We start from the raw sequence: 19,184 nt of genomic DNA, 5'->3' as shown, positions 1-19,184 counted from the left end.
CAAAATGACCGTTTTATAAAACAAGATAAAAAAAATGGGGGCATGTGATCACTGATTTATATTAAACGGACACGAAAACTGCGGCATTTGATATATCATAATGATGATGATGTTGAAAATTTTAATTTTTTTTAGGGCCCATTTTATATCTCGCGCAGGGCCTTCAAAAGTAATGAAACGGCCCTGCACTGAAGGTTAGTAAATGAGTGTATCTTGCGTAAATAAACACAATGTCATTGACTAGAGGTGTTCATCGGTTCGGTTTTTGATTTTTTGGTTCGGTTTATTCGGTTCGGTTTTTTCGGTTTTGAAACTTATAAAATCAAAACCAAAAACCAAACCGAAACCATTTAAATATCAAAACCATAACCAAAATGGAACCGAAAACCGAATTTGATTTCGGTTTGGTTTCGGTTAAAACCAAAAATCACTAAAAATAAAAATTCTGACCAGCATAAACCTACGTATAAATTAGGAATAACGGTTGTGAAATTAATTTAAGTATATAGGGCATATAACATGTTTATTGTTTAATAAAAAATGTAATAATACATCAAATATAATATAAATATATAAATATTATAACTATAAATATGTTTTAAAATGTAATTAATTTTAATTCGGTTTTCGGTTAACCAAATTTAAAATTTTCAAAACCAAAAACCAAACCAAAAATCGAATTACGAATTCGGTTTCGGATTCGATCGATTCGAAAACCGTTTTAAAAATTCGGTTTGTTTTTTTTTTTTTTTTTCGGATTCGATTCGATATTCGGTTTATTGGGTTTGATACTAAATGGTGCACACCCCTATCATTGCATATTAGAGCTAACGCCGGCGCAACCCAGTCACCACCCTAGTGGCCTACCTACTTGTCTTTGTGAGCCGCGTAAAACAAGAAACAACAAGAAAAAAATGTTCAACAATTTTTTAATAAAAAAATGAAAGAATATCATTATCCGACTCTATACAATGGATATCGATATATAATAATTTGTAATATTAATAGATATAGGTACGGATATAACAACAACACACGACACAACAACGAAAACCAATCTCACATGTGTGGGTTATGGGAGTGGTGAGATGTAAACAATCATTCCTTTATCCTAAAATAAAGAAAAGTCATATCTCCACTGAGTGAAACACTTAAATAGAGAAAGTCCTCATTATCTCTGTTCGACGAATAAAGAGATTGCTTTTAAAATGATCCCCGCCGCCGCCGACGACGATGATCAAGCGATTGCAAAGTTACTATCCTTTCCCATTGATAACGCTCTTGCTTCAGCCGTTGAACCGGATGTACCTGGCTATCATTTCGATCCAAAGTTAAATGTGTTTACGGCCAGTTCTTAACCCTTGCTGTGGCACAGTTTGTCCATAAACCAAGTACAATAATACAGGTGATGATTGAATACCCAATTTGCCGTTTATAAAGTTCAGAATCATTTCAATGTGTATGTGACATCATTCAAGGGAAATTTTCTTTTTGTACACAAGCAACAAGAGCCCATCTAATATTCCTAGAAACTAAATTTCCCTAAAATTTACTACTGTAGTATTTACGAGCAAACAGATTACATATAATACTGATTAATCACAATACAAGGGTATAAAGTCGACATCTCAATTGTAACAGAGTACACGAACAAACGTCTCTTGTGACTTCATAAGCTTCCTATAGTTCTTGTCTCTTGTAGCTTCATTCTGTTGATTCATCATGTCTATCACATTGCACAACATATATTGGTGAATAATGAGTAACATCATAATACCATACGTATTCCAATTTTAACACCCAAAACAACAAATAAGAACCTTCAAACCGAATCAAGACACAGGCCAGCTCGGTTCAGCTTTATGGCAGGGTTTACAGTATTGTTACTATAGCTAAAAGAGAGCATTTAACGTTAACGGTTAGTACTTTATGTTATGTTGATACTGTCCAGGAAGTACTTTCAAGTTATGATAACGACGGAAACCCGATTCCTACTTTTAGTCATAAATATCGTATGGAACACGCTCCCAGAAAAACTTTTAAGAATCTATATTATAAGTTTAAAACGTTCTAAGGTTTTCCCTGTTCGGGTTTACATGTAATCCAACCCCATACTATATTGTAAGAGGATTACTCCCTGGCTGTTACCAACCCTTCCCTGGCCACCCCAATATTCGAACATGAGACCTCTTGCAAGGATTTCATATGGCCCCAACCATTGGGCTACCTTCTGATGGTTATAAGTTTAAAAATTAAATGAAGAATCCAGCTATCGGTATAGTCCCTAGTAAAATGGTCCGTTGGTTTATTTCAGAGATAGAACCCAGCTTTTGGTATAGCCCTTAGTAAAAAGGTCCTTTGGTTGATTATAGACTAAGACTCATAATCTGGACCCTTCAATGTTTATTTCAGAAATACTTTACATATCATAGAAATTGACTAAATAGACTTCTTTTCCATTGCAACTTTCCTTAAACAAAAACCAATTATTTCGGTAAATATATGTGGATCTAAGGCAGCACAAAACAATTGAACAAGTTCCAATTAGTTTTGCAAAGCAAGCAAACCCAATTAAGTTCATAACGAATCAAAGCGGTCAGTCTGATTTGGTCGAGTTTGATTTGATCTTATCAGATCTAGACATCTAGTGATTATATAGAGCTCGCAATACTAAGCATACCTTTATTTATTTGATGCAGTTTCTAGAGAATCTTGTGAGCTTGCTTCATCGTCATCATCATCCTCGTCCATTGCTTCACTCGCTTTATTGTCATTATACGAGGGTACCCCATCAGATTCACCACTACCCTCCTCGGCACAATCTTCTGTATCCGAGTTAGATTCAACGCCTTTTTCACTGTCACTTTCTATAACACCACCAAATTGTTCTTGCATCTCTGGGGCTACAATCCCTATCATTTTAGTAAGTGCTTCATGCTCAGAGTTCCTTACAACACCAGTTTGGCTTTCAGCTGCTACACTAGCAGAATCATGCAAAACCACAACAACACCGCCACCGCCACTTCCCGGAGACTCATTCTCGCCGTGGCACGAAGGAGTAGTACTGCAAGCCCAGCTCCCAGCAACTTCAGAAGTTAACAGGTCGGCAGTTCTAATGGTGTCTCCACCTTCTGTATCTTCTTCGATAGCCTCCTTTGATTGGTGTAAATTATTACCATCGGGTTCAACTCTTTCTTCCTCATCGTCTATCGCCATTGTATCCCCAGCATTTAGCTTGTTCAAGTCAATATGTTGGTCAAGTCCCTGGGTTTCAGTGTCCAAAACTTGTTCGGTTTCAATTGCTGCGGTATTCCCTCCGTCAATATCGGATCCAAACGGACCTTTAGCACACGGGTCAACACTAGTAAACTCTGCTTCTTGAGTATCTTCACAAGTTTCTTGATTTCGAGCATCACAATCATGATTCTCAGTTGCACTAACTTCGTCACTCGATGTCTGAGCTTGATCTACAGCTTTCATGCCGCCACTGCACTGAGACCCGATTACTTCTTTACTTTGACGGAGCAAATCTATCGGGTTTTGGTTTTGGTTATCAACGTTAGGATGAACATCAAGTGACAAGTTCTCATAATTCTCCTCATCTTCTAGTGTTTTCTGCATAGACTTTAACTGTTCTTGTTGCTTTGCAAATAAGCTAGAGATGTCCTCTGTCGTTGAATAGAATGCTCGAAGCTGGGTTTCCCTGAATGCAAACCGTGTAATGTAAACAACCATGAACTCTCTGAATAAGGACAATACCAGCATAAGGATATAGGAACATACATTTAACATGGGCATATAGGAAGAGTCGGTTGTATTCACCCATAACAATTTTTTATGTAAGTTTAAATTCTTTAAAAAACAATTATGATGTCAAATATGATTACAAAATACAATATTAATCTATAACTTCCAGAACAAAATGATCAAGTATTATGAATCAAAACTACATTTTTGGCCCATTTGAACCGTTTCCTTATTGCAATAGTTTTTGCCCATTTGAACCATTAGAACCATTAGAGGTAAAACAATAGCAAACCCTTAAGGCATTAATCGTCCACACGTAAGTAAAAGGGTCAAAATTGCCACCTCTACTAATTTTGGATACACATGAGATGGTACTATTATGATAATTACAAAAAAGAATGGTATTCATTTGTATCTACCAGTGTTGCAGATCTCATATTTTCTCGGAGAGATCTCGGTTTGGAAGGAGGCCGAGATCTCGAAGCCATTTGGAGTATGGAGCTTAAATGTTCACGTTAGCTATAGAATAGAATTAACCTAAGATTTGGAGTTCTTACCGAAGCATTATCCTTTCTCGGGCAGCTTTTAGCCTACGCTTTTCATATTCAAGATCCCGCATTGCAGCATTGATCTGAAGTTCAAGATCAGAAACCTTAGCCCAGGCCTCTTCCCTAGCTGCCTGCTAAACACAAAAAAATAAACAATTTAATCGTAATGGGTACTGCAACGAACAGTATCCTCTAAAGCACCCCGCCCAAGCACTATGATTTAATTAATACTAAGTATACATATACATATATATTATATAGTACGATTCATAACAAATGTTATAAAGTATTATCTGATACATATGAAAGCAATGAAAGAGCAAAAGTAGAGTACAGTTTGTCGCGTACAACACACACATATACGCATTCAAGGTTCTTAATGGTGCTGGTTAAAAACACCATATGCAGATAGCACGGAATAATTGTACAGCAACCCCTACCTTTTCGCTTTCAAGTTCCTTCTTTAACCTGCTAGTTTCATGCTCAAGTTCTTCCACCTTCTGCAAATGCATAATCACATAACAGATGATCATACACCGCTATAAAAAGTTAGCATAAAACCCTGTAAATTACTAGTATATGGTATAAGCAATTCCAGGAGAAGTTCATGCCTGTTTAGCAATGGAAGAAACCTGCTGCTGTTGAGAAAGCTGCGCTTCAAGTTGCCGGACCTTATTCTCAGACCCAACCAATTTCTGCCTAGTGTCTTCCTGTTGTAGAATCAAGAGATGACAAAAAATTGAGGGTTGAAGAACTATCTAACTGATGAAATTTGCAATGCAAAACTTACCAAAAAAAAAAAAAAAAAAAAAAAAAAAAAAAAAAAAAAAAAAAAAGATCGCAGTGCAAACTTACCAATTTGGATCGCAAGGTTTCCACCAATAAACACCTTTCTTTTTCTGATTCCTGAAAACGTGAACATTAATTTATTTTTATATTGTGTTAAGACAAAGCAAATCACTTTGTCAACATCAAAAACTATTCTCAAACCTGAAGCTTATTGATAATTTCCTGCTGCTCGTGTTCTCGTCTAAGAGAAGCATCCGAGAGCCGCTTCAATTCCTCCTGACCTTCAGCTTTGACCCTCTGTATTGCGTCTGTCAATGTTGCAACTGCCTTTTCTCGATCGTCTTTTCTTTGTTCTCTTTCTTCGTCTAGAAGAGCCTTGAGTTCAGCTATGGATGCATTTTGGCTAAAAAATAAGATAACAATTCAATATGTAATCCAGATCAATATAGCATTTCATAAAAAGGCAAACAGCATGGTTTATCAAATTTACAATTTATTACAGCCACCCTCTCTCTCATTTATACAAGATGGTAACTAAAAAACCTTAATTTATCTATAGTTATACATTAATCATTGATTGTACATTTGCTTTTATAACCAAAGGAAACTTAGAATTGCATTTTGCTCAAGTATCGTATAGCTTTATGTTAAATATAGCTTCCAACTTCAGAAAATATCCATATATAATTCAAATATTGTTGGCACCTGTGTAGCTTTGTGACTGACTACATCACATGAAGAAAGATATAAAGTATTAAAGTATAAAATTGAAGTTCAATCACAACTAGATTAAAGGGTCACTCACCTACGCATTATTTCGTTTGCTTCGGTACAGCTCTGCATAGATGCATTGAGTCTTTCATTAAGGTCAACCATAGCATGTTTTTGTTCTGAACTTGACTTATTCAATTCGACTAATTCCTTTTGTTTTGCTTCACACATATCGTGCATCTCTTTGAGTTCGTCAATGTAGGTGTTTGTAATGGACTCCTTCAAATTCTTCTTTTCCTGAAGATTTAACAGAGAAGTCAGTTGCCAGTTGGTAGCAACCCACTAAAGAAACACATGAAGGTGAAACATAAACAGGTATGTTGAACATACAACTTCATGAAGCTCGAGTGTTGTACGATGTTCATTACGTAATTGATCAATGGTTGCAACTTGATCTTCCAACTGCTTCCTTAATTCCTACATGTGGATTGAAAGTAGCGAGTAAAGACTAACGAGCTACTTAATCAATAAAAAATTGCAGGTGAATCAAAGTTGAAAAAAATGTACCGTATTTGACCGTTGAAGGCTACGAAAATCATCAAGAGAAATGGGACCTTCGGAAGAACCGATACCAATTCCTCTTTGTCTCTTGGTTTCAGAGCCAAACGTATCTTGTACATAAGAAAGTAAGTATAGGTAAGTACACAGACATTATAATATACATATATATATGTGTATAATGCCTCTAGAAAATTAAAGTACAAGTGGTTGCCTCTAGATAACAAGCCCGGGTTTCATCTTGTAATGACAATCCATTTGAAGATCATAAGATAATTTAGTATTGACGTACATACCTGCTTTTCTTTTCAGAGGCTGGCTATCTGCCTCTGATATAGGTTTAAGAACTTCTCGGAACACAAACGCATAAGCTGCTTCTGTTGTGATGAAAAAATTATTGATTTAAGCAGAGCTTCATTTAAAAAAAAAAAAAAAACAAAAAACAAAAAAAAACAAAAAAACAAAGACATACCATGTTGAGGAGGTGCTGCAAAAGATATAATATCTCCATGATGTAGTTTGGACTCAGGACTGTTCTTATTTAACTTTTCCCAATTCAGATATGACCCATTTGTGCTGTAGAAATTTAAATACCCTTTTAAAAATAATCACTCCACAATTTAGTAGATATGTTCCACATAATAAGAAGAAAACCTACCTAGTATCTTTCAAGAAGCCACAATAAAAGACTCTGGATTGACCCTCTGCATCTTCCGTAGCAACCTTCTTCCTATAGATTTTGCAATGATTCTGACTGATTTGATTTGACAAAATCTGAAACCGCATATCGGCTACAGTTCGGCCAATGAGATGCTCATCACTAGTCAAAAGCATGTTTATTCCCTAATTTATCAATAGAGAGTTTTATCAGTGTTACTTCATTTATTAAACGCAATATTTAGAAACTTATTTTTAGCCAGGTTGGATCTCAAGAGTAATTTCCCAAAAAGTAGGTACATCTTGACTTTGATATTAAATCTACTTGGCTAATCACTAATCAATACGCACTCTATAACGAACTATAACATTTCTTACAGAGTGAGCAACGTTTTTTTACTCCAATTCACTTAACATGAACTATTCGCCTCAGTTTGGATGTTGAAGGATCTTCCACATAAACCAATTCATAAAATAGTTTACACAAAGAAATTAAAGCATCAGGTTAAAATAATAAATCAACAATCACATTAAATTTACTAAGGTACATTTTGCCTTAACGTCAAATCTACTTCACTGATCAGTGATCACAAACCGGCACACAAATTGTTACAAATTGAACAGTATTCTCACTCTATTACTACCACATTTTCATATATCATAATAATTTAAACAGATAATAAAAAAATAAAAATAAAAAAAAAAGATCAAATTAAAGGAATTAATCAAGAATCCATTAAATTTAGTAAGGTACGGTATGACATATTTATTTAATTGACACAAAGAAATAAAAATCATAACATAATTCAAACAGATATAGAATTTAACCTGACGTCGTTGGCGCGCTTTCGGAGAAATGGCGGTGAGTACACCCCAGACATCAGGATCGGAGTACTGTAACGGTTGAGATGCAATGTTTGAAGCGACTGACAGTATGAAATCTTGAGGACTTGGAGATTTAGGTAACGAATCGGCGCCGGTGACCGGAGTTATAGGATCCTTATTGTTGCCGCTAGTTTTAGGGCTAGGGTTTAAAATCGCTGGTGGTCTATTTTCTTGAGAGGTAGGGTTAGGGTTTGAAGAGAGAGGAATTTCTTGAAGGTTGTTGTTATCAATTGCAATGTCAGCCATGGATTGATTAAATGATTGATTGCTTGAATGTGAAGAAATTTTTCTTGGAAATGGCGGGGGATCTTCGAATATGAACCCTAACTAACTAGGATTTTAGCGCCATAACTGAAGTGTGTTGGAGAAGGTGGGTGTAGTAGAACGGAAATTCAGTAATTTGGGGAAAGTTTGAGAGTACGCACTCCCACGTGAATTGGGCGGATTGTGGCCGTACGTGAATTTTTAATTTTTAATTACTTATTATTATACCAAAACATTTATTTATTTATTTACCTTATCTTCTCTATTACTCCGTAATATTTAAGAATCTATGTTACGTAGTACAAGTTTATAAATATAAGGAACACAACTAATTGGTATAATCATTACTGAAAAGGTCCCTTTGTTGATTATAGACCAAGACTCATAATATGGACCCTTCAATGTTTATTTCGGAAAATACTTTACATATCATAGAAATTGACTAAATAGACTTCTTTTTCAGTGCAACTTTCCTTGAAACAAAGCTCAGTTATTTTAGGAAATAGATGGATCTAACGTTGCAATTATTTTTGAAAAGAAAAAAGAAAACAAACCCAAACCCAATTAAGTTCATGCGGAATCAAAGCGGTCAGTTTGATTAGGACGAGTGATCTAACCGAGTTTAATTTCATCCAATCGGATCTAGTAACCATACCTTTATTTATTTGATGCAGTTTCAAGAGAATATTGTAAGCTTGTGATAAAGATCATCATACAAAGGATGAAAAGAAGAATAAAGAGATATAGGGCTGAGATTAATGGATCCGAATGAAGGGCTGAGATGAGATGAATTTAGTTTGTTATTTTTGTTTTTGATGAAATAATATATATACATGAGTGTCCTTGTGTGAGGAGGCATCCATGGTATTTTTTACTTGAGTTGTATTCGGCCATTAGTTGGCTTGGACAGGAAGGTACCAAATAGTTGGCCCTTCTCTCTGATTTAGGCAGGAGATTTCCATAGGTTTGGGTCTCTCTGATTTTGTATCTGCAACTTCCATTTTCATTATCTAAATAAAAGCTTTATTTACAAGTGTGTTCTTCATTTATTTACATTTACATACTCAATTATCATCCTACTGCTCTATTACATAATCACAATAGATCCATATCTATTACGGTAGCTTGCTTCATCGTCATCATTATCATCCTCATCCATTGCTTCACTCGCTTTATTGTCATTATATGACGGTACCCCATCAGATTCACCACTACCATCCTCGGCGCAATCTTCTGTATCTGAGTTAGATGCAATGCCTTTTTCACTATCACTCTCTATAACACCACCAAATTGCCCCTGCATCTTCGGGGCTACGATCCCTATCATTTTAGTAAGTGCTTCATGCTCAAAGTTCCTTACAACACCAGTTTGGCTCTCAGCTGCTACACTAGCAGAATCGTGCAAAACCCCGTCGCCACCGTCACCGCCACTTCCCGGAGACTCATTCTCTCCGTGGCATGAAGGAGTAGCACTGTAAGCCCAGCTCCCAGCAACTTCATAAGCCAATAGGTTAGCTGTTCTAATGGTGTCTCCAGCTTGTGTATCTTCTTCAACAGGCTCCTTTGATTGGTGTATTTTATCGCTTTCAGTTTCAACTCTTTCCTCTTCATTGTCTATCACCATTGTATCCCCAGCATTTAACTTGTTCAAGTCAATATGTTGGTCAAGCCCCTGGGTTTCGGTTCCCAAAACTTGTTCTGTTTCAATTGCTGCGGTACTTCCGCCGTCAATATCAGATCCGAACGGACCCTTAGCACCAGGGTCAAATCTAGTAAATTCTGCTTCTTGAGTATCTTCACAAGTTTCTTGATTTCGAGCATCACAGTCATGATTCTCAGTTGCACTAACTTCGTCACTTGATGTATGAACTTGATCTACAGCTTTCATCCCGCCACTGGACTGAGACCCAATTGCTTCTTTACTTTGACGGAGCAAATCTATCGGATTCTGGTTTTGGTTATCGACATTAGGATTTATATCATTATCAACTGACAAGTTCTCATAATTCTCCTCATCTTCTAGTGTTTTCTGCATAGACTTTAACTGTTCCTGCTGCTTTGCAAATAAGCTAGAGATCTCCTTTGTCGTCGAATAGAATGCCCGGAGCTGCGTTTCCCTGCATAAAACCATGTAATGTAAACAACCAAGAACTGTTGAATAAAGACGATACCAGCATAAGGCGGTAGCAACATACATACATTTAACACGAGCATATAGGCAGGGTTGATTGTATTCACCCATAACACTTTTTTTGTTATAAGTTTAAACTATTTTAAAAACAAATGGTTTCAAATATGATTACAAATTACAATATTAATCTATAACTTCTGGAACAAATGATCAACAAAGTATTATGAATCAAAACTACATTTTTAGACCCAATTGACCCGTTTCCGTATTGCCCTATTTTTTTCCCCCATTTGACCCAGAGATAAAACAATAACATACCCTTAAGGCCTTAATTGTCCACACGTAACTGAAAGGGTCAAAACTGTCCACCTCTACTATTATTAGATACACGTGAAATTGTACCGTTGGTCCATTGTGATCATTACAAAGAAAGAATGGTATTCATTTGTATCCACAAGGCTCATTTAGTTTAATTACTGACAGAAATCTAACATTTGGAATACAAATTTTAAATGTTCACGTTAGCTATAGCATAAAATTTAACCTAAGATTTGAAGTTCTTACCGAAGCATTATCCTTTCGCGGGCAGCTTTTAGCCTACGCTTTTCATATTTAAGATCCCGCATTGCAGCATTGATCTGAAGTTCAAGAGTGGAAACTTTAGCCCAGGCCTCTTCCCTAGCTGCCTGCACACAAAAAAATAAAAATAAAAAATAAACCTTTTAATGGTAATGGTGGGTACTGCAATGAACAGTATCCTCTAAAGCCCTCACCCAAGCATTGTGGTTTAATTAATACTAAGTATACATACAATATGATTCAAAGAAAATGTTATGAAGTATATTAGCTGATACATATGAAAGCAAAGAAAAAGTAAAAGTAATAGTTTGTCAATTACAACCCACACATATACGCATTCAAGGTTCTTAATGGTGCTGGAATAGTTTGTCATATACAACCCACACATATGCGCATTCAAGGTTCTTAATGGTGTTACTTAAAAATATCATACAGATAGCATGAAATAATTGTACAACAACCCTACTTACCTTTTCGCTTTCAAGTTCCTTCTTCAACCTGCTAGTTTCATGCTCAAGTTCTTCTAAGTTCTGCAAATGCATAATCACGGAACAGATGATCATACACCGCCAAAATATTAATATAGAACCCTATCAAATATTATTATATGGTATATGCAATTCCAGGAGAGGTTTTTTTAGCAATGGAAGAAACCTGCTGCTGTTGAGAAAGCTGGTCTTCGAGTTGCTGGACCTTGTTCTCACACCCAACCAATTTTTGTGTAGTGTCTTCCTGTTGTAGAAGCAAAAGATGACAAAGAATTAAGGGTTGAAGATCTATCTAACTGATGCAAACATCACAGTAAAGGTCGTAATGAAAACTTACCAATTCAATCCTCATATTCTACAACTTTGGGTTCTTGCTTACAAAAAAAAAAAAAAAAAAAAAAAAAAAAAAAAAAAAAACTAAACTTTTAATGGTAATGGTGGGTACTGCGATGAACAATATCCTCTAAAGCCCCCACCCAAGCATTGTGGTTTAATTAATACTAAGTATACATACAGTATGATTCAAAGAAAATGTTATGAAGTATATTAGCTGATACATAATGAAAGCAAAGAAAAAGTAAAAGTAATAGTTTGTCACATACAACCCACACATATATGCATTCAAGGTTCTTAATGGTGCTGGAATACTTTGTCATATACAACCCACACATATGCACATTCAAGGTTCTTAATGGTGTTGGTTAAAAATATCATACAGATATCATGAAATAATTGTACAACAATCCTACTTACCTTTTCGCTTTCAAGTTCCTTCTTCAACCTGCTAGTTTCATGCTCAAGTTCTTCTACCTTCTGCAAATGCATAATCACGGAACAGATGATCATACAGCGCCATAAAATATTAATATAGAACCCTATCAAATATTATTATATGGTATATGTAATTCCAGGAGAGGTTCATACCTTTTTAGCAATGGAAGAAACCTGCTGCTGTTGAGAAAGCTGGGCTTCGAGTTGCCGGACCTTGTTCTCAGACCTTTCCAATTCCTGTCTAGTGTCATCCTGTTATAGTAGTAAAAGATGACAAAGAATTAAGGGTTGAAGATCTATCTAACTGATGCAAACATCATAGTAAAGAAAAGAAGAGAGAGAGAGAGAGAGAGAGAGAGAGAGAGAGAGAGAGAGAGAGAGAGAGAGAGAGAGAGAGAGAGAGAGAGAGAGAGAGAGAGAGAGAGAGAGAGAGAGAGAGAGAGAGAGAGAGCAGTGCAAACTTACCAATTTCTTATAAAAATACCAAGATAACATTTCCTAATAATTACATTAATCATCGATCTACATTTGCTTTTATAACCAACAGAAAACTTAGAATTGCATTTTGCTCAAAGTATCATATACCATTATGTTTTTTTTGGAACAGCCAAAATATATATATCCATCCAGAAAACTTAGAATTGCATTTTGCTCAAAGTATCGAATTGCATTTTGCTCAAAGTATCTTATACCTTTATGTTAAATACAGTGGCGAGTTTATATAGAGACCCGTGGGATCATGGGACACCGCTAGTTTTAAATATTTTTTAGTAAAAAATACCTTGTAAATTGTATAGGACACCACTAAATTTAACTGGATGACCCCATATTTTTTGCGAATTTATAATATTTCCTTTAAAATGTATATGACACAACTATATTTAACTACTCGGACCCAATATATTTTCCGAACTTATAGTTTTTTGAAAGTAAACAACCACTAAAATAACATTCAAATATAATTAGTAATGAAAAAATGTTTTAGGACCCCATTGAATTTGCATCCTGAAAATTTTTTTAAGACCCCATTGAATTTGCATCATGGAATCTCCACTGGTTAAATAAAGCTTCCAACTTCAGAAAATATACATCTATATACAATTCAAATATTGTTGGCTCCTATGTAGCTTATTTTTTGACTGATCGACTACATCACATGGAGAAAGATATAAAGTATAAGCTTCAAGTTCAGTCTCAACAAGATTAAAGGTCACTTACCTACGCATTATTTCATTTGCTTCGGTACAGCTCTGCATAGATGCATTGAGTTTTTCATTAAGACACTTTTTAATGGTGACGAGGTGAGAAGTTTTTGTGGGGTATAATGCTGATGTGGCAAAGGTGATGGGGTGACGGAGTTTGTAATGTTAGGCGTGATGGGGTGTGATGGGGGTTATTGGTCCCACATTTTTATTTTATTTTTCATTTTTTGTTTGAGTTTATTATTTTAATTTGTATATTTAAACATAAATATAAGTAATAAAATTAAAAAAAACACACGTAAATTAATTAAAATCAAACGGATACAATTTATAAAAGTCCTAAAAATAAAAGTTACCATAATTAAAAATTCCTAATACAATTACCTTATTAATTTCCTAAAAATTAAAACACACATTAATAAAAAAAAAAAAGATAACAACTACTACTCGTCGCTGTCGCTTGAAACTTCGATATAGTCTTTGTATTTTTTTGTCATCTTTTTCTCGAACCTCAAAGCTTTCTGCCTCTCGATCGGGTCGTTAATCTCATCAACGTTCATGTTCCATAATTTCGTAACGCAATCCATTGCCGATCGAGTTCGTTCCTCCGTATCGCTATCTATTGTAGAGGTTACCGGAACCGAACGCATTTTGATCGGGGTTTTGACACATGATTTTGAATTGGTAAATATAAATTATAATAGTGTATAAAAATGAGAGAAATGAGTGTTTTGTGGTAGAAAAATGGAATGAAATGGGGTATATTTATAGTTTATATAAATTATTTACATAAACTATTTAATTTTATTATTATTATTAACGTTTGAATTTTATAACGGCTAAAAAACCCACATTCGGCCTCCACCTCTTCGACCGTTACCCCCCTCAACCAATCAGATCGCTTCGAACTCTGGAACATGCCAGGTGATGGCTTCATCGCGCCGGAGGAATTTTGCCACCATCACGCCCCCACTATGGCGCGATGGTGGCGCGATGGTGGGAGTTTTCAGGCGATAACGCCGCGTTAAATGCAGTCTAAGGTCCACCATAGCATGTTTTGTTCTGAACTTGACTTATTTAATTCAACTTATTCCTTTTGCTTTGCTTCACACATATCGTGCATCTCTTTGAGCTCATCAATGTAGGTGTTTGTAATCGACTCCTTCAAGTTCTTCTTTTCCTGAAAATATAACAGAGAAGTCAATTACCAGCTGATAACAACCCACAGAAAACACACATGAAGGTGAAACATAAAGACCCAACAGGTATGTTGAACATACAACTTCATGAAGCTCGAGTGTTGTACGGTGTTCATTACGTATTTGATCAATGGTTGCAAATTGATCTTCCAACTGCTTCCTTAATTCCTACATGTAAATTAAAAGTATCGAGTAAAGACTAAAGATCTACTTCATCAATAGAAAAAATTGCAGGTGAATCAAAGTTGAAAAAATTGTACCGTATCTGACCGTTGAAGACTGAAAATCATCAAGAGAGATGGGACCTTCGGATGAACCAATACCAATTCCTCTTTGTCTCTTGGTTTCAGAGCCAAACGTATCTTGTACACAAGAAAACAATTATAGGCAAGTACACAAACATTATAATATATATACATATGTATAATGCATATATATATTTTTCAAAATAACAAGAAACAAGAAATTTAAAGTACATGTAGTCGCAAATAACAAGCTCAGAGTTTTCATCAAGTAATTGACAATCCATTTGAAGGTCATTGATGTCAGCAGATTAATGATATGTTCAAATTGGAGTTCAAACAGCGGTCTAATAATGATCGCTCAGGTGATTTGTCTGTCCAAAGTGTACACACAACCCAATAAACATGTGATTTCCCTACATTAATGAAGTACATACGATTGACTCGACATTAGTATTAGGATATATTAATAACAGTATTTTGTTCTATTATTATTGTTGGTCATAAAGTATTATGGTAAGCTTAGGTAACGTATTTTGGTAACTTTTAGATATCTTATAAACACGGCTCTAGGGTTGTACAGTAATATTTTTATGCTAAATATTAAGGATTTGTGATCATTAGAGGGTTGGTATATCTCTCGAAAGTTAACTGTGGGCGACTTGATCGATTTCTTGATGAAATCTCCTGTTCACAACATTGTTCGTTGCCGGAACACTAAACGTCGTATCAAATCACTATTCATCACCAAAACACCATTCATTGTCGGAAATTGTTATAAATAGAGAGTTTCATTAATTAAACGCAGTATATAAAAACTTATTTTCCCGAACAGGGAAAACCTTCTACCTTTTACCTTTTTATATAAAAACTTATTTCAGCCAGGTTAAATTAAGTAAAGAGTAATTTCCCAGATAAAAGGTACATCTTGACTTTAATGTTAAATCTACTTGCTAATCACAGATCAATACCCACTCTGTTACAAAAATGACCGGCACCTAGCTATCATGTTTTCACAGCATAATTTAGCCACACACAAAAAAAAAAAAAAAAAAAAAAAAAAAATTTAAAATTTCATTCCGTAGTTAATAGCATTATAGTGTAAATTCATCAACTAAAGGAAATTGCAAGACAGACTATGTTCAATATAGTAAGAGACAACTTGAAAAAAATAATAATAATAAAAATATGACTTAATACCAAATCCGGTTCTCTAATTCTCTAATCACAGGGCCATACTCAGAATGTCCGAAAGGTCATACGAGTAGCGCATGTACAGTGTAAACTCATTGAATTCTATAACAATATAACATTTCTTACAGTGTGACCAACATTTTTTTACTCCAAGTTGGCTTAAGTTGAACAATTAGCCCTCAGTGTGAAAGTCAAGTCAAATCTTCCACATAAAACACGTCATAACATTGTTAAAGCAAAGAAATGAATGCATCGGATTAAAATAATAAATCAACATCACATTAAATAAATATAGTAAGGTGCATTTTGCCTTGACGACAAATCTACTTCACTGATCAGTGATCACGAACCCACACGCAAATTGTCACATATTGAACAGCATTCTCACAACGTTTTCATATATAAATATAATAATTTAATAATTCAAAGATAAAATAAAAGAAAAAAAATTATCAGATTAAAACAATCATTAAATTTAGTAAGGTACATTATCACATTTTTACTTAATTGACACGTGGAAAACAAATTCATAACATAATTCAAACAGATAGAATCTAAAAGCAAATTAAATCAATCAAAACAAAAATAATCAAATTTACACCCCAGGCATCAGGATCGGAGTACTGTAACGGTTGAGATGCAATATTTGAAGCGACTGATAGTATAAAATCTTGAGGACTCTGAGATTTAGGTAAAGAATCGGCGCCGGCGACCGGAGTTATAGGATCCTTATTATTGCCACTAGTTTTAGGGGTAGGGTTTAAAAGCGCTGGTGGTTTTTTTCTTGAGAGGTAGGGTTTGAAGAAATAGGAATTTCTTGAAGAATGTTGTTATCAATTGCAATGTCAGCCATGGATTGATTAACTGATTGATTGAATTTGAAGAAAGTTTTCTTGGAAATGGCGGGGGATCTTCGAAAATAAACCCTACCTAGAATTTTAGCGCCATAACTGAAGTGTGTTGGAGTAAAGACTAACGAGCTACTTCATCAATAAAAATTGCAGGTGAATCCAAGTTGAAAAAAATGTACCGTATTTGACCGTTGAAGGCTACGAAAATCATCAAGAGAAATGGGACCTTCGGAAGAACCGACACCAATTCCTCTTTGTCTCTTGGTTTCAGAGCCAAACGTATCTTGTAAATAAGAAAATAAGTACAGGTAAGTACGCACGCATTATAATATACATATATATGTATAATGCATATATATTTTTTTATATAACAAAAAACTAGAACATTGAAGTGCAAGTGGTCGCCTATAGATAACAAGCTTGGGTTTCATCTTGCAATGACAATCCATTTGAAGATCATTGATGTCAGCAGATTAACGTTATGTTCATATTAGCATTGAAACGGGTAGAATTTATAACAAAAGAGATGTCTAATGATTGATTTATCTGTCTTGAAAAAGTTTACATACAACCTAATAAATATATTTATGGAGTACATATGATATAACTCGACACTAGTATAGTAAGATTAGGAAAAAATAATAACAATATATAGTTCTATTACTGTTCTTGGTATTGAAGTGATATGGTAAGTTTAGGTAGCGTTTTGTTTGGTAACTTTATGATACCCCATAGCATAAATAGGGCTCTTGGGTTGTAATATTATTATGCTGAATATTGTGGATTAGTGATTTCTTGGAGAGTTGATCGATCCCTCGAGCATCATTAATCTAACTGATTATCGTATATTGTATTGGGTTCATATCAACATACTGCTGCACTGGACAAAGCTTATGTGTACTATACCAGTATCATTCTAGACTTTTAATCTATAGACGTGAAGACCAACAGAACAATGCTGGTTAAAAAAGCAAAAGACATACCATGTTGAGGAGGTGCTGCAAAAGATATGATATCTCCATGATGTAGTTTGGACTCAGGACTGTTCTTATTTAACTTTTCCCAATTCAGATATGACCCATTTGTGCTGTAGAGATTTAAATACCCTTAAAAAAAAAATGAGTCCACAGTTCAGCAGATATGATCCACTATATACGAAGAAAACCTACCTAGTATCTTTCAAGAAGCCGCAATAAAAGACTCTGGATTGACCCTCTGCATCTTCAGTAGCAACCTTCTTCCTATAGATTTTGCAATGATTCTGACTGATTTGATTTGACAAAATCTGAAACCGCATATCGGCTACAGTTCGGCCAATGAGATGCTCATCACTAGTCAAAAGCATATTTATTCCCTAATTCATCAATCGAGAGTTATCAGTGTTACTTCATTAATTAAACGCAGTATTTTGAAACTTATTTTTAGCCAGGTTAAATTTCGAAAAGAGTAATTTCCCAAAAAGTTAGTTACATCTTGACATTGATATTAAATCTACTTGGCTAATCACCGATCGATACACACTCTGTTACGAAAATGAACGGCACATAGCTATCAAATTCACAGCATAACTTAAGGTAGGGTTAGGGTTAGGGTTTGAAGAAATAGGAATTTCTTGAAGATTGTTATCAATTGCAATGTCAGCCATGGATTCATTAAGGTGTCGTTTGTTTTTCTCCTTGCAACCTCATTATGTCTTATGTCCGCGGGTGGGCACACGTTTTTCATTTCAGACGGTTTGTTTTTTTTTTTGAAGCCATAAGACGAAATAATATCTTAAAACATCTTCAAATTCGCAGCTCTAAACTATAGCTTCTAAAATTAGAAGACGTATCCTTCACTTCATATTCCCAAAAATCACAGCTACAACTTTTCAAAACAGAACACACATATTTTCATAACTAATTTCATGCCACAATAATCAAAATCTTACTTTGATGAACAACTTGAACAAATCAATTTTCATAACTAATTTACATAGTCAAACTGTTATCTACTTGATGAACAACCTGACAAAATCAAGTGTACTGGGTATCTCATTTGCATCTCCGAATAAGCCTTCAAGTGTACAGATTAAACCACCTTCGAAACCACTGTCAAAATCACCTTCGTCGGTAAATCTTGCTACGTGACCGGATTTGCGATTGCAAGTTCGATAAGAAATCTGGCCAAGTAAAAGGAATTTTCTGGGTTTAGTGAGAAGGGAAAGGTGAAAGCTTGAAATAAGGAGAGAAGGAGATGAGAAAAATCAAAAAACTCAAGAGTTGGGTGTTGAAAAAACTGAAAGGAGGAGAGAGTGAAAGGAGGAGAGAGAGGGATATACAGATCTCAAATTAGAAAGATTTTTTACTTCGTTGGTCCTTCAATTATA

General features: G+C 35.0%; 2 protein-coding genes across 3 annotated transcripts; both read right to left on the bottom strand.

Moving 5' to 3' along the window:
- Positions 1-1,259: 1,259 nt before the first annotated feature.
- On the bottom strand, positions 1,260-18,082 carry LOC139839565 (uncharacterized). Of its 2 annotated transcripts, none has more exons than XM_071829659.1 (16): positions 17,800-18,082; positions 16,896-17,099; positions 7,839-8,226; positions 7,012-7,196; positions 6,826-6,929; positions 6,650-6,730; positions 6,363-6,466; positions 6,186-6,272; positions 5,890-6,092; positions 5,286-5,487; positions 5,151-5,201; positions 4,907-5,005; positions 4,736-4,795; positions 4,305-4,429; positions 2,681-3,703; positions 1,260-1,726 (listed from the first exon to the last, which is right to left on the bottom strand). In XM_071829659.1, the coding sequence occupies exons 3-15, from the start codon at positions 8,139-8,141 to the stop codon at positions 2,683-2,685; spliced, it is 2,625 nt and encodes an 874-aa protein (XP_071685760.1). In that variant the 5' UTR covers positions 8,142-8,226; positions 16,896-17,099; positions 17,800-18,082; the 3' UTR covers positions 1,260-1,726; positions 2,681-2,682. The 2 variants fall into 2 exon arrangements, with proteins under 2 accessions (XP_071685760.1, XP_071685761.1); XM_071829660.1 differs by having other exon boundaries at positions 4,305-4,426.
- Positions 9,186-14,267, bottom strand: LOC139842478 (uncharacterized). The gene is made up of 8 exons (XM_071832614.1): positions 14,211-14,267; positions 13,715-13,726; positions 12,282-12,380; positions 12,111-12,170; positions 11,524-11,601; positions 11,340-11,399; positions 10,855-10,976; positions 9,186-10,276 (listed from the first exon to the last, which is right to left on the bottom strand). Exons 1-8 carry the CDS (start codon positions 14,265-14,267, stop codon positions 9,247-9,249), a joined length of 1,518 nt encoding a protein of 505 aa, XP_071688715.1. The 3' UTR covers positions 9,186-9,246.
- Positions 18,083-19,184: the final 1,102 nt, after the last annotated feature.

Source organism: Rutidosis leptorrhynchoides, chromosome 4, assembly GCF_046630445.1.
Source record: "Rutidosis leptorrhynchoides isolate AG116_Rl617_1_P2 chromosome 4, CSIRO_AGI_Rlap_v1, whole genome shotgun sequence".
Lineage (NCBI taxonomy): Eukaryota > Viridiplantae > Streptophyta > Magnoliopsida > Asterales > Asteraceae > Rutidosis > Rutidosis leptorrhynchoides.
The sequence above is the reverse complement of the archived record's forward strand: the minus strand, read 5'-3'. Positions and strand labels throughout refer to the sequence as shown.

Bases quoted from the DNA above. Each gene is read 5' to 3' on its own strand.
- LOC139839565 (XM_071829659.1), bottom strand. From the start codon at position 8,141: ATGGCTGACATTGCAATTGATAACAACAACCTTCAAGAAATTCCTCTC. The intron at 6,273-6,362 runs GTACATTTTTTT...ATCCACATGTAG, and splicing joins GCCTTCAACGGTCAAATACG to GAATTAAGGAAGCAGTTGGA. The intron at 4,430-4,735 runs GTAGGGGTTGCT...TTTTGTGTTTAG, and splicing joins AGGAACTTGAAAGCGAAAAG to CAGGCAGCTAGGGAAGAGGC.
- LOC139842478 (XM_071832614.1), bottom strand. From the start codon at position 14,267: ATGAAGCCATCACCTGGCATGTTCCAGAGTTCGAAGCGATCTGATTGG. The intron at 12,171-12,281 runs GTATGAACCTCT...ATGCATTTGCAG, and splicing joins TTTCTTCCATTGCTAAAAAG to AAGGTAGAAGAACTTGAGCA. The intron at 11,400-11,523 runs GTTTCTTCCATT...ATGCATTTGCAG, and splicing joins AGCTTTCTCAACAGCAGCAG to AACTTAGAAGAACTTGAGCA.